The following is a 15,655-nucleotide window of genomic DNA, read 5'->3' on the forward strand; positions in this document are numbered from 1 at the left end:
ATCAAGGAACCCTTTGCCCAGAGGGGCTTTGAACGGGACTGTTGTATTGATTTGCTAAACTGCAGCCTGTGTTTTATCAGCAGTGCATACATCAAATGGCGTTGTGCACAACAAATATACTTACAGTTTCTAATAGGAAAAGAGACCCCGTTCAGTGTGGTGCTTCTGGTTGTTGGTTGATGTGAGAGAATGAAATGTGTGAGACTTTGAATGAAATGTGTGTCTTTTTTTTTTTTCTTTTTTTTTTTTTTTTTTTTGTAACTGAGGAATGATGGAGTGGGTCTATGAGAAAAAGACTCAGCTGATTTCAAATTCAAGGGAAGCAGGTTTCCTCCCAATTCACAGTGATTCATGAGCTGTCACGCATCGGGGACAGATCCAGCCTGGCTCTGACAAAATGCATGACCTGAGCAGTCTTCTAAACCAGCAGTGCCACCGGGCAGGGTGACACAGAAAGGACCAGGAAGGGGGGAGGAGAAGCTGGACTGCAGCTCCAGGAGGGCCCAGCCCGTTGCATTGCTGTGGAGCAGCAGCAGCAGCAAAGTGTTTTGTCTCAAGGAAAAATCAAATGAGCAAGTGACTGAGGTGGTTGGCACGGGGGTTATTCAAGGCTTGCTCCAGCATGGCCTCAGCCGGCACCCAGGGGAGAGAGGGCATCACTTAGGGGTCTGCAGGCTGCCGAGGGACCATGATCAAAGGGACAGCTAAGCCTGGAGAGTAGGTTCAGCTACGACAACCTTAAGCTTTTCTGTGCCCTTGGGCTGGGGATTTCACCCATGCCCTATAGAGAGTGTGTTTACATTCAGATATGACTGGTGCGACTGGCTCTGTCCTTGCCCTGTTGTTTTCCTCCCCAGCATGGTGGTACAGACCCACTGCTCGGAGGGAAAAGGACAACAAGCTGTTGTGTTTCTTTTGGACAGATTTTGCTTCATTTTATAGCAAAGCAATAAATCAATTTAAGCCGAGATTTACTATGACAGGTCTAAATCAAAATGAAGTCCCGGAACCCTTCTGTAGAAATTCACCTTATGCTAAACATTGGCAGTTGTCCCAAGTGCAGGCTTTCCAGTTCCTGGTCCGTTGAATGATGTTGGGCAACATCTACCAGCAACTCCACCTGAGTGGAGTCCTGCTTTCCCTTAGATGGGGGCTTATAAGAAAGATGGGGACAGACTTTTTGTCAGGGCCTGTAGCAATAGGACAAGGAGTCATGGTTTTAGCCTAGAAGAGGGTAGATGCAGACTAGATATAAGTAATAATTTTTCTTATGATGAAGGTGGTGAAACACTGGCAGGGGTTGCCCAGAGAGATGGTAGATACCCCAGCCCTGAAAACATTCGAGGTCAGGCTGGATGGGGCTCTGAGCAACCTGATCTGCTTGAAGATGCCCCTGCTCATTGCAGGGGGTTGGACTAGATGGCCTTTAAGGTCCCTTCCAACCCAAACTGTTCTATGATTCTATCATAGCCATGCATTCTGAGCTCCATTTAACCGCCTCCTGTCCTGCAGAATAGCAGTGTTGAAACGGGGGAGGAAAGGATACATGTGGGGCTATTTGTAGTATGTTGAAGAAAACCGGGTAAGTGTAAATAGCATCTCTGATCAAACTTTAAGCTGAGTATTGCTCAGGAAGCCCAACACAAGCACCTTTCCTCTGGGCAGAAGGATGCAGCAGCCCCCTGCCTCACGTTCTCCTGGCTGTTTGTCCATGCAGCACACTCTCCAGCTACTCTTTCTCACCTCAGGCCAGGGGTAATTGCAGTTATTTCACAGGTAGCACCATCCAATGGGTTTTCTTAAATGCATAGCAGGGATGGGCCTGATCTAACTAAGATCAGTTGAGTACATAGCCTCTTCCCACATTAAAGCCAATTAAATTTGGATGGGTATGAGTGAGAGCAAAATTTAGCCCAGTTTGTCTTCTGTGAATTGGTTCATGTTGGCTGAGATTGAGTCTCACATCTTTCCTTGAGGCAGAGGCTCCCCGTACGTGTGAAGGCTAGACTTACACCAAGCCATTAGAGCAGGGGAAGGGCTTTGATCTCAAAATTGCACCATTTGAAATTGCAGATGAAAAAAAGGGAATTAATTCAACAGCAAGCGAGCCTGCAAGTGAATCATTTTAGCTTCTCCCAGACCAGGCTTGGCCCCTGCGCTTCTGAAATGGGAGCACGACTCCAGCAGGAGCCATGCGTTACCCCAACGGTACTGAGATGGAGATGGCCTCGGGGCAGCAAGAGCAAGGACATGCCACCTTTGGGAGGGGGAGATGCCGACGGAGGCAGAATAAAGCAGGATTAGCTGTGCATGGGAATGCGGCACAGCTCTTGGAGAGTGGTGGTGAAGGGGAGCTGGGAGCCAGAGCAGGAGGCTTTGGAGGAGCAGGTCTGCACAGCCTCTGCTGCTTTTGCCCCGAGCTGGATGTGTGCTGTAGAGCCGCTTCAGCGTGGCGCGGTGCCCAGGCAAATTCGGCTGGCTTTGCACTGTAACGCCACTCTGCAGCTTCCAAACCAGACCCGACTTGCACCCTGCCAGCTCTGAGCAGAGGCAGAGCAGCCCAAGCCTGGTGAATAGACATGCCCTGAGGATATGTCTACATTGCAGCGCAGAGGTGAGACCTGGGCTTGGTGAGACAGACCGGAGCTAGCTCTTGGGAGCCGCAGGGCTGCGATGCACTGGGGACACGTTGAGCAGGAGGTCCCTGGGCTTTTGGAAAGGGGCTGTGGAGGAGGAGGGAGGTTTCTAGCCTCAGGGCATCTTGTGATGCTTTTGGGGACTGAGACTGGGTGGTGGAGGGACATTATGGGCTGGCATGTGCTGGACCTCCCAGCGGGATGGCTGTTCTGTAGAGATCATGCAGGAAAATCATGTCCAGCAGTGCTGGGAAGTGGACAAAGTGGTAGTGCTGGAGCCTGGGTAAAATACACCGCCATCATCCTTAGGACGTGTGAATCTCAACCTTGGACTGAGGATCCTCAGCCCCATACCCTGGCGCTGGGATAAGCCATAACTCTTCAGTGGGGTGGCTCATCCCCTGAAGCCCAAACCCATCTCTGCAGGGTGCAGGAGGAGACAAGGCATGTGGCATTTGCTGGGTGCCCAGCTGTGGGGCAGGGGTGCTTGGCATGTGATGGGCCAATTCAAGCACCTGTGGCTGCAGGTTGTGCTAACACTGTAAGCTCCTTATGCATGAGGACATACAGCAAGAAAAGAATAAAAATAGTAGAAACAGGTAAAACTAGCTTCTGGCAAGAAGAGTACAAAGAGGTCGTTTGAAAGAAGTTGCATATGCATATGAAATTTTAGTGTTGTTTTCCCTTATGCATTCCTAATTTCTGATAGCAAGTTCTATTGCTGTGTTTCTTAACTGGCAGGCTGTTTTCTACCTGTTTTCCCTCTGCCTGCCCTGCACCTCGTGTATTCCATGAAGGAAGTTCTTGTGTTTGATTTCACCACGTTGGCTCATGAAAATCTACCCAAGCTTTCCCTCAAAAGCAGGAGGACAGCCCTGCATGGGATCCATGCTGCCCACTGAAGAGGGAGCTGCATCCATATGAGCCATTTGGATTCACTTTGCAGCCAGATGAAGAGAACTAGGCGCTTCCCACCCTACGGCAGCCCTCTCCCGTAAATCTGATGGACTGGCACTTCAAGGAAACGTTTTCTTTCCACTGTTTGGAAACAGATTTTAGATGGCTCCAGCAGATGTTATCCTCTGAATAACTCTGTGCTGCCACGTGGCTGCTTATTCCTGAAATTCTACAGCATTACAGAGACACACACACACACACAAAAAAAAAAAAAAAAAGTAGGGAAAGAAACGATGGGAAGAAGCTTTATCAAGCCAAATCACAGGTGATTTTCAGCGAGATCTTGGGAAATGAAGTCTGGTGGGAGCCACCCGCAGAAGGGTGGCTGCAGCCCCTGGAAGAAGAGTGATGAGCTCCCCCCAGCAGCTCCCAGCACCCGCGGGGCTCCCCTGCCCTCAGCACTGAGCACTAGGTGGCCTCCAAGGGTGAGATTTGGGCTCCCGAACGCAGTCCTGGCCTCTGAAATTACAATTGCAGCTGGATCCAAAAATGAGGATGCCATCTGGACGGGGAAAAAACCACAGGGCCAAGGAGACAGACTTTTTCCAGTTCCTGCTGCCATCCTGCTGGAGTACAGCTCACTCCGAGGTCTGCTCCACTGTCTCAGCCGAGTGCTGGTCCACATGGGCAGGAAAATAATGTGATGGGCTGAAAAGCAAAGGCATCATCCACAAGTCAAGGTGCATTGAAGCCAGCATGGGTGTATTTTTTTTTTCCCCTGAATGCTACCAGCCTCGTGGGTGCTCGGTTGCGCACCACGCAGCATACATTACTGTCTGTTCATGTGCCATCCCTTGGTGTCCACTAAGGTGTGCAGCCTGGGGACAGCTGCAGGTGACTGGAAATGCAGCTGTTTTAAACTGGAAAAAGTTCCTAATGAGGGAATTATCTTTGTTTCATCCACCTTGTTTTCTAAATAAGCCAGGCTGGGCTACCCCTGGGCCATTCATGGGCTTTGGAAGGAAGCAGAAGCACCACAAGAGATTGCTCTTACCTGGGTGGTTTTCCTTCTTTACCTTGAAGGTGTCTTTCTGCTGGCATGGGGTGAGGAGGGACAGTGTTCAGCATCTCTCCCCATCCCATGTCTGTGTCCTCCTGGGAGGGAGTGTTCAACTTCAGCTCCATGCAGGATTAGACCCCCAGCTTGGGTATCAAAATATTTGCTTTTATCATCTCTCAAATAAGCAGCAGCCGTGAACCAGCTCTTTGGGAGAGGCCGCTGTGCTTGGCCCTGTGGTTCAGCTCTGGTTTGGTACTTGGGGCTAGGAGCCAGCACCCAAGCTGGGCTTCGAAGGCGCCAATGCGTGCAGCACAGAGGTGCACGCAGAGGTGTGAGGAGCCAGACGAGATGCCAAAATGAGTAAGCGGCTGTGTGTGGCTGCCCGGAGGTGCTGGAGCCACGGGAGGCACATGACGCTCCCTCCCTGCCCTGTTTGCAAGCTGCAGGTGACCTTGGGTTTAACAACTTAATGAGCGCTGTGCAATTATCGTTTCCTTGTGTCCCGTCCCTGGTTAGGAGGAATGTGAGTTACAGGTCCCAACTCATGCTGGAGGTGATTATGGCTGGCTGTCCTGAGCCTTTCCACTCCCTCTCTAGAGGACCCGAGGGCTCTGAGGGCTGCAGCATCCCTCCCGGGCTGCCTGCAGAGCCCCGCTGCCCTGCCTGCACCGTACCGGAGCAAGTGTCTGCAGCACCCCGCAGCCTGCCAGGGAGCCAAGGGGGGGCAGGTGCTCCATTTCCCCACTTGCTAATGGCAGGCGTGCACTCCTGGGTGTGCGTAGGTCTTGTGATTTGCGTGGCGGGAGCTGTTGGAGTTCGACGGTTGCACCACTGCCTGAGGGTCCAGCACCAAAAGGGGCTGGGTCTCATCAACGCCCAGAAACCATTTTCCCTCTGAAACACCTTTGTGCTCATGCTTTCCTCCCCCCCTCACCCCCCTTGTGTTTTTCTGGTGTGAGTACTGCTCCAGGCAGGGATGCAGCAGGGCTTTAACCAGGTTTGGTTGGAGTCTGAAATAGTTTTCTTCCCAAAAGTATATGTACCTACAAGAAATAGCTTCAACGTGAGCCCTGGGTAGCCCAGAGTTACTACAGACTGCTGTTTGTGTGCCCGTTTCTTTTACCTGCAATTATGGGGAAATTGCCATCATGTAAGCAGCAGGCTGTATGAATAGCTTTATTATTTGTTATTATTAGACCTAGATGTGTGTTTTTCTTGAGATCGTATCTGCACAAGAAGGCACGGTAATAATAGCCTTTTGGACTGGCCAGGTTTCATTTCTGTGGACCGTGAAACTTTTGAAGCGAGGTGCTGTTTATTGCTTTCTTTTCAGATCAATGGGATTAAGCAGGCAGTGGCAGCTGAGGAACCTCTGCCTTGTCCGGGCTGAGTTCTTGTAAGGGCAGGCGGTCGTGTTGTGCTCACCCTCCTTGGCTGGCATCAGCAAAAGGGTCTCTTGTTACAGCCTGGTGCCAAGCTATTTTAGAAAGCATGATTCCCCTTTTATGGAATTATTTTTCCTGTGAGTTTAAGTATTGCGCTAATTTGCACGTCTCTTTTTCTGTTTTGCTCTGTTCTCTCTCTCACCTTCAGATGGGGTGTGTAATAGAGAGAGCAACAGCTTCTCAGGTTGTGACAGCAAGGTGCTGAGTATGGAAAAAGTGACAAAGAATGGGTCAAGAAATAGGAAAAGATCATGTTTTCTCTTGGAGGACCACTATTGGGAGCTTTTCATCAAAGTCCAGTAGGAAAGACTAAAATCAGGGCTGGGTTCCTTAATGCACATTGTGACCTACCAGTATTTTTTGGGTCACTTACCAGGTGCTCAGGCCCATGTGGACACAAGCACATGGTCGCAAAGCCACCCAGGCTGGCAGTCCCTGAAAAGAAGATGAAAGCAAAACCAGAATGAAATGGTTCCTCATCAGACTTGTGCAATTTGTTCTTTTGGCCTTGGGTTTGTTTACCCCAGAAGTCACCACGCGGTTGGTGTTTTGCTCCACTTTCTGAGCAGCTGGTGTCACAAGGCTTCGCTAAAAGCGAGAGGGCTGTGAACGCGGGTGCGTGGCTGGGGGAAGGCGGGCAGATGGAGACAGATAAAATGGGTACTCAAAATGCACTGCTTTGGAGGTTCTTTTTCTTTCATTTTTGAATCTCAGTGTTTCAGAACAGTCTCGGGGTTTGGAAACAAGGATTTTGAGATTTAGTGTTTGGTGTTGGCAGTGCTGGATAAAGAAGATAAAGGGGCCTGTGATGGAGCATGCGAGATACTTGTGATCTATTGTGCAACAACTGTCAGTGAACCTGTGTCTGTGTGTGTTTAAAGTGTATTTCCTGACATTTACTGGCGATTTTAAAGGGATTTACTCTTTGTTATTTCATAATCCCTGGTTCAGAGCAAATTTGCAGATTTTGAGGATCAGAAGAAAGCATTAATGCTGTAGTCTCAGTCTCTGGATAGCTCAAGCCACCTAACTTCATCCTCCCCTGTATTGAGCCCAAGACTTTGTGTTCAGCTACAGCATGTCTTCTATAAAGGCACGATACGAAGGTGGAAAGATCAACCTCTAACCCGATGGTTTGTTCCAAGGTCTGATCATTATCACTATTCAAAATAAAATGGATAATGTACTTCTCATTTCCCTTTGTCTGCCTTTGGCTAGAAGAAGTTACACCCAAACATTCATATAAAAGCAAATATTCCTTTAGCCCTTTCAAAATAAAGCAAAAGACAGGCTAGATTATTGCAGTGAATCTGCATAGCTTTACAGAGAAAATAGCATCCTTCTAGTGGCTGTTTGCTGTGGTCTGCAAGGCAGCTTGCATGCATTTGTAAAGTCATGTGAGCTGTATGACGGGCAATACCCTACCACAAGCACCATTTCTTTTGGTGGCTTTTCTTCTTTATAGACATTTCTTCATCCTTTTAAAATCCAGCGTCCCAAGCAAAATTTAACTGGCACAGAAAAGTGAAATGGGAAAGGAGGGTTGTGCACTGAAGGAAAAAAAAAGGTAGGCATTTAACTGAAATGTGTGTGACAAGTGGGAGTGAGCTTGGCTTGACTGGTTCTAGCTATTAAAAGGCTATATTGCAAGATAATTTGGGAAAATATTGTAGCTACAGAGATGGTGTGAACCAAATGTTTCATACTGCAATTTGGGTGCTGTAGTTTTGTAACGTGCTACTAACCCAAACCATGGGTCCTACAGCTCCTAAGATTTTGGAGCTGGTGCTATCACAGTATCAAACAGCCTGTGTGAAAGTACTCGAATACAACCCAGGGAGAAAAATCCTTTTCAGAACTATAAAACCATCTTCTGTTGTAAGGAGCTTGATCATTTTTGGCCAGACTTTCAAAGAAAACAGTGTCGAGACCCTCTCGATGAATAGGAACATTAATATATTAGGTATGTATTATGTAAATCCATACTTCAGTGGAGTGCTAGATAAGATAAATGGGAGCAAAGAGCAGGCTTTGAAGGCTGTTGGTGAGATTTCTGTGTGCTGTGCCCCTTGAATGCTTGGTGCGGGGCGCGGAGCCCACAGGGACATTGCGGTCCTGCAGCCCCCCCCCGCTCTGGGGCTGCTGCAGCATAACCCTCTAAATTTTGTCACCCTTGCTCAGGCCATAGCACTGCAGTGCTATCCCTGAAAAAACTCTTTTCTCCCCATTTTGTTGTGAGCAGTTCCTTTGTAGCTTCCGTGCAGGTGGAAGAAAGCTCCCCCGTGGCAGAACCGGGCTGTGCAGCCCCCTTATGCCCCCCGGCCGCTGCGTGGCTTCGAGGCACCAAGGCAGGGATGGCTGGGGTTACAGCAAATCCAGCTTGTGTGCTGAAACAAATATTTGGGGAGGGTCCAGCTTGGCCCTTGCAAACACATTTAAATACTTCAGGATCGCTGACAATGAATTATCAAGATAGAGACCTGCAAGCAGATAAGCCCAGGGACTCCTGCATTGTATACAAATACATGCCCTGACCCTCGCAACTCATGTGAGGCAGCAGCAGCAGCGAGAGGGGTGTTGGAGCTCCTCCCTGGCACACCTCCATTTTCATGTCATATAGTTGTGCAAGACAGGGTTGATAGAGAGATCTCCACACATGGGGCCGTGTGCTTTGCTTTTTTCCTGCAGTGTTTTATCTCTTGATGAGCCCCACCATTGCTCCATATACGTTTTGCTTAAGATGTCTTTCAGAAGCCTCTCCCTGCTTCCCCAGTTACACGCCCAGGCCCCTCCAGTACCAACCCATCAGAGCAGCGTCTTGGCTGGTGTTCAGAAGATACAAGCCCATGCACGCCGCCTACAAGGCTGCTCCTCGGCTCAGCATCACCTTCCCTGCTGCCCCGCAGCGTGGGTGGCCAGCCATGCACTTGCCCCATCGACACCCACGTTCACCATCAGGGGCCTGACACTCTGAAGGCGATGCCAAAAGCTATCAGGTGGCCCATAAAATGATTTGGTGTAGACATGGAAAAAGATACATTTATTTTTTTTTTCTTCAACATTTCATTTGGGTGCTGAGCCTTTTCAGCCAGGTTATTGAGATAGTTTGCAAGCAGAAATCAGTCCAGGCTGAAAAATTGTAGGTGTACCTGCTTACATTATCAACCACAAATGTTTGTATCCTGCAACAAACATCTGGGAAGTGTCCAGCCCAGACATTACAGAAGTGTTAACTACCCCGAGTTAACCGGTAATCAATTCGGGGCTAAAAACTCGTGTGTGGACCTTTCCTCTGAGACTGCTGTTTATAACGGGGCTTTCATTTAGATCCTGACCTAGAAGCGTAATTAAACCATGGCACATTCTTGACTTTCAAACAAACTTCTGGGAGCTTGCCAGCGCGGAGCACAGACCCGGATTTTACCGGGTTTGAAACGAGCAGCGATGTACCACCTCTTTCATTAACTGTTGTTGACGGTGAAAATGCCTGCCCGGTAGAAATTGTGAATTATACAGCCAGCCCTTTAAGGCCCTGCTAATAAACACATGAAAGGATTTGAGGCAACTATGTGAAAATACTGGTCTATTGAAATGCTTTTTAATGCCACCAGTTGGGGAGAAGGTGTATTATTCAGAGCTAGAGTTTCTGGTCATTAACATGCGTCTTTTGTAATTAAGATGCTGCTTTACGCTGCACTCGCTTTGTGCGGTGCAGGTTTTCTCCAGCTTCCCCACCAGTGCTGGGCTGTGTCCCCAGGCAGCGGGGAGCCCCGGCCCGGTGCCGGGGTGCCCCGGTGGAGCGGAGGGTCGGGGTTGCCAGGCAGGTCTGAGGGAGGGCAGTAGATGGTGCTGTTACCCTCCTTTTGGAGGACAGGGACGGCCGGCCCTAGGCAGGCACAGCTAAGGCTTTACACAAGGTGTTGCCAGCCAGCGGTGTCCCCAAATCGTACGTCAGGCTCCTTCGAGTCATGGGGTTCGGCCTCCAAAAAATCTTCAGGTTAAATCAAGAGGCGCCTTTTCCTACAGCTTGCGCGTTTGGGTCTTTCCAATGAGGTCTGGAGGTCGCATTTTCAAACTTTTCGTCGTAAGCTTGTCATTTTAAATTTACCTACACACACACACCCCGGTTTGTAATAACACAAAGTGGAATCCTCTAATCACATCAGGAGCCAGCAAGATTTAGGTGAACTAAATTAAATTAAGGAGAAACACCAGGGTTGTGAAACCTGGCAGTAGCACAGATGCTGGTTAAAAACAGAGTGGAGTTGAAGGCTGTTGGCAAACTGAAGGCATCTGACCCCGAGGTATTTGGGATGCCAGGAATGGGTCCATGCCCATGGAGCTTCCTACCCTGCGGGTCACCAAGGTATGGGCTTGAGGGATGACCCTCCTGGTCTGCATCAATCTGGACACCCAGATTGAGGTACAAATGCTGTGCCAGGATGGCATATATCAGCCAATATCTTTTAATAACCTGAAGATTTATGAGGCTTGATACTTCCCAGTGGCATTGGAAGGGGCAGAACTCGGCCCCCTTTGGATTTCACTTTTATTTACCTTGTTCTGCAATGGCAGGTCTAAGTCCAGCCTTAGCAAACGTATCTTAATGGGACAGCAGTGATTGCGCAGGTTGGATGACCTGGCACCGGTGAAGGTGGCCAGCACGTGAAAGTAGGCAGGGGACATGGCACCTCTACTGCCCTTAACCTCCTCCTTCCTTGGGGTGGGCTTGGCAGTGCCCCCAGCCCCCTCCCCGCGACTCACAGCCCCTCTCATGGTGTTTTCTCCAGCAGCAGCTGCTGGTGCTAAAAATAGTCTTAAGCAGGGTAGTGGTGGTTCAGCTTTGGACTTCCCAGAATTTTACGGGTCTTCTGCTCTCACGACTCCGGTTTAGGCCACCTGATGCACAGCACGTAACTTTGCTCCCGTTTCCCCATTTGGTGGGGAACAATCTCAGATAACGTACGGATAACAATCAGGAGACTGGACACAGCTCACTTTCTTATTTTAGGATCGCTATAGACGCGGTCATTTATAGCTCCAAGAAATACAATAGGCAGGGCCTGGTCCTTCCCCACCACATGTCCCTTCTCCAGAAGAGTGGCTGCCAAATTCTCTCCATGCTGGAAAAGCCAAGTGGGGCTCCTGTATAAAACCCCACGGTAGGTCCGAGCGGGCAGCAGTGGTTTGGTGGTGGGCTGTGCAGCAAAATGCACGTCCAGCCGTGCACGCTTTAGACAGCAAACTGCTCTGCAACACCATCCGTGTTTGCAGCACATCAGGAGGAGCAGGAGAGATTCTCTCACTTGCAAGCGGAGCAGCCCCGAGTGCCGGGGCCGCATCCTGCCTGACCGCGGAGCAGCCCCGGGAGCAGGGTCCTCCCTGGCGAAGGGCAGGGCTGCTCGCCCAGCGGCAATGTGGCCTAATGAAACACATCATAGGGACTAATTAAAGTTGTGCCGGGCCAAGAAGAGTGATGGGGTAAGCAGGAGTGTAAGGGCAGTCTATAGATCCACTCCCCATTTCAACAAATAGTGATTTTACATTAAATAGTGTGTGGGATAAACTACTTCCATGAACCTCAGAGCAGAAACTGGAGCTGCCTCCCTTCCCTGCTGTCTCCCCAAACCCACCCTGTGTTCCAGGTGAGAACAAGAGCTCTTGACAGGCTTCTTTTTTTGCCAAACCAGACTCTATTGTCCCCCTTGGCCACAGACCTCTACAGATGATAGAGAAAAAAATTAAAACAGGAACTTTTTTTAGTGTTTTTTTGGTGGTGGTTTGTTTTTGTTTTTTCTTTTTTTGACAAAAGCAATACCCTTTGGCCTGGATCATGATGACTCGTCATGTTGAATGAGGAAGAGCTTCTCTCAGTTTTACATTATCACCATGTAATGAGCAGGTTTCCATGTAGTCGTGTCCCACAGATATGAAGGTACAAGGGGCAGCATCCAGTTCCTGCCCCTTTTTCTATCCTAGGAGTACTCTTGCAGAGCTTATTCCCTTGTAATGACAATGATGGAAAGAGTGAAACACAATTCCTGTTTTAATATTGTTGGCTTCTGAAATATCCCAGTTAATGTTTAAATCTGAGCAAGAACGAGTATTACTGCAAATGTTTTATCTTCCCATAGATGATATCAGTGGTGCATTCCTTGTTGAGCAGAGATCTGATCCAGCTGAGATGGGAGTGTGGTGAAAATGTGAGATCAGTCGGTCTCCAAAAATGTGGGGCAAAATTCACTGGTAACACAAACTCAGTTGGTTCAGTTAATCTGTATAAAGGAAAACCTCAGTCCGTAGTGGGAATTTAGAGCCTGAAAGGAAAAGCTGAGCCCTAAAACGATAGCTGCTGCATGGTGAATTCCATAATTGCATTTATGAATAAACAATTAATTATTACCAACGAATCTCTTGCACGTTATTGACAAGGGTACAGAAGCTGCTTTTTGGTGCTGCTGACTTACCCATTGTCAAGTGTGAACCGAGCAATTGTAGTGGTTGCTCCCTTAAGAAATTGTCCAAGATTCAGAGTTATTTGTGTGCTCTGGCTTGCATCAATTAACAGTACAATCTTTTTGTTATGAAAATGCAAACATTAGTAGCCTGAGGGGTCTTGTACATGCAAATTTGAAACTGTAATTTCAATTTCTCTTTAAGTACAAGAAAGGCTCTTCTTTTCTATTTGCTGTTACAGTGACAAGTCTCTTTTTGTAAAATTTTTTTATTATTATTATTTTCTTGCTTTAAATGCAAAATTTAATTTAACCCAGGGAATTTCAGTAGGGATCATTTTCAATCAGCAGATCTGGGGATGTGGGGAGGCTGAAGCCGGCTGCTGAAAGCCGTGGGCTCCTCGCGCCAGGGCCAGGCTCTGAAGGGTGGTTGCTTGGCCCCGCAGTGGAGGCGGCGAGCGGGCTGGGCATCATGCCCACAGCTGGCGAGGGGCTGCCCCCCCTGGCTGGGGGAGAATTCCCACGTGAAGATTCTTTCCGCTTGCTCCAGGCATCCGAGGAGCCTAAATTAGGCACCCGCACCTCTGCCGCAATCAGGGGAAAGAGAGTGAGACCTTGAGACGTGTCCTCCAGAGGCACCCGGGTGGGTGACTGTCACCACAGGGCACCATTTTGGGCCAAAGCTGATGGTTTTGTGCTCATGCTGTGGGGCAGTAACAGGCAAAGAGAGCCATCTCCTCAGGAGTGAGGGGGGAGATGGCACCTGAGTGCGTGTCACTGAGGCGTGATGAAGGAGCCAGAGGAAAGTTCAAGGTCTGTTTTCCCCTTTCTTTTTACACCGCACATATAAAAGTAAAATATGAAAACAGCCACTTTGCTTTCTTCCTCCCAGGCTGGCCCCAATATGCCCAGGTATGTGTCTAAACAGATTCCTGGAAAACCTGCCCTTGCCGGGGCACAATCTCTGGTGCTCGGGTTGTAGTCTGCAGCTCTGCAAAAAGCAGCAGGGAAGCATGTCCTCGCTGAGGGGTTCTACCTGCCCCCCCTGCCTCTGCAGGCAGGGAGACGCTGGGGACACGGCAGGATCTGCGCCTCGGCACAGGGTTCGGCCCGGCAGCGGTTTGCCAGCACACAGATGGAAGGCTGAGGTCAGATGCGAGACCAAAAAGAAAGAAGAAAAGTGGTTAGGTACTGTCCGGAGCTGTCTCCTTGGGAAGCATGTGCTGATCCCACTGCCTGCACCCCCAGCCACCCTCCTCGGAGCTGCTAGCATCCCCCGCCAGGGCTCCTGGGAAACCTGCCTGTACTTCCTTGGTCATTTTAATTAGACCAAAGGGACGATTAACCTACAAAATGATCCCTCACCCAGCACCGAACGCTCTGTGAATGCTCACTTGATGAAGGTGGCATGGCTGGTGCGGGCAGGTGGTGGTACCCAGGGTGGGCGGTGGTACCCACGGCGGGTGGTGGTACCCAGGGCGGGTGGTGGTACCCAGGGTGGGTGGCATGGCCAAACCATCCCTGTGGCGCGGCCCCGCTGGGGTCTGCCAGGCCCGGGGGTACCGCCCGCACCGCGGCCCCTCGCAACTGGCCCGGCACGTGGAGCAGAGCTGGGGGCAGAAGGGAAAACTGGGAGAAAAAGGTTTAAAGTGAGTTTTTCCTGTTCTCTGCCGTTAGCACCTCTCTGGAGCCCTGCAGCCCTGCCTCCCCCCGTCCTCCCTCCGCCGCGCTCCTCTTCGGTGTGCGAACGCTAGAGGCTCCCTCCTTCTGGGCTGCCTAAAAACTTTAGTTCCTGACTGTTGTGTTTGGTTTTTTTTTTTTTTTTTTTTTTTTTAACTTCCCTCAGGAAAAAAATATGGAGTTAATTATCTATGTAAAATGTCAGATGCAGGAAAGGGGCTGTGCTTACTTGGATATCCCATCCGAGGCGAAGTGACTGATTTTTTTTCCCCCTTTTTTTTTTTTTTTTTTTTTTTCCTAAGGGGTGGAAAGGACCTCGCGAAATAAAAGTGCAGAAACAAGCCGGTGGCTCCCAGAGCGGCCGGGGCGGGCGCGGCGGGAGCCCCCAGCGCAGCGCGGAGCCGAGCGCGGAGCAGAGCGCGGAGCCCACCGGAGCCCACCTGCCCCCGGGACTCGGCATCGCCCGGCTCTTCGCTCCGCGCCTTCTCCCCCCCGCCCCCCGCGTACTGAGACCGTGATACATATATATTTTTATCCCTCCCCCCGGCTTTTCCTCCAGGACTTTTCCACCGCCTTGGGACACCCGCAAACTTCTCCCTCGCTCCCCCTTCCCTCCCGCCCCTCCTTCGCTGGTGGTTTTGTGCTTGTTTTGGTTTTGTTTTGCTTTTTTTCTTTTTTTTTTTTTTTTTTTTTTCCCCCGTGGAGGGGGAGAAGACCCACCCGCCTGCCTTTCGCCTCCCGCGCCCCACCGGAGAGGCCGGGAGCGGCTCCGGCAGCGCGGGCAGCACCTCCCCGGCGCACCGCGTGTGAGCCCGGCCCGGCTCGGCGCGGCCCGGCGCGGCTCGGCACGGCTCGGGCGCTCGCCCCCGATAATGCAGAGCTACAAGTACGATAAGGCGATCCCGCCGGAGAGCAAGAATGGGGGCAGCCCGGCGCTGAACAACAACCCGGCCAAGAGCAGCAGCAAGAAAGCCCTGCTCATCTGCCTCGACTTCCTCTGCCTCGTCATGGGTGAGCAGCCGCGGGGGCTCCGCGCCCCTTCCCACCGCCCCCTCCCCAGCGGGACCCCCTCCCCGCCCCCCCCCGGGCTCTGTCGGGCGGGAGGGCCGGCCGCGCTCAGCCGCGCCGCTTCCCGAACAAAAGCGGAGCGGGGCGGCCGGTGGGGGGAGCGGGCCGGCCGGCCGGGCTCTCCGCGGGGCGCTCGGGGCGGGGGGCAGCCAGCTGCCGTGCGGGAGGTGGGCGCGCCCCCCCAGCCCCCCCGATTTACCCAGTGTGCTCGTTGCCGTGCTCGGCGACGCGGCCGGGCGCTGCGGCAGGGCGAGCAGCCCCGGGGGGCTGGGGCCGTGCCCCCGGCCGCCCCTCGCCAGTGCCGCGGCCAGCTCCAGGTGGAGGCAACGCTCCACGGCTGCGGCGGCCGGGGCTGCCCGGGGTGGGGGGGGTCCTAATTGCCCAAATCCGTAGGAACCCGGGCCCCCTTGTTAA

The 15,655-nt window shown here is 51.1% G+C and overlaps 1 protein-coding gene across 1 annotated transcript in view; it reads left to right on the top strand.

Annotated features, from left to right (window-relative positions):
- Positions 1-14,484: 14,484 nt before the first annotated feature.
- Positions 14,485-15,655, top strand: part of PLPP3 (phospholipid phosphatase 3) — a 46,135-nt gene continuing 44,964 nt past the window's right edge. Inside the window, exon 1 of the mRNA XM_037404142.1 lies at positions 14,485-15,184. Within this exon, the coding sequence (XP_037260039.1) occupies positions 15,046-15,184 (139 nt within the window). The 5' untranslated portion in view covers positions 14,485-15,045. The remainder of the gene's footprint in view (positions 15,185-15,655) is intronic.

The sequence above is a fragment of the Falco rusticolus genome, chromosome 11, assembly GCF_015220075.1.
Source record: "Falco rusticolus isolate bFalRus1 chromosome 11, bFalRus1.pri, whole genome shotgun sequence".
In the NCBI taxonomy this organism is placed as follows: Eukaryota; Metazoa; Chordata; class Aves; order Falconiformes; family Falconidae; genus Falco; species Falco rusticolus.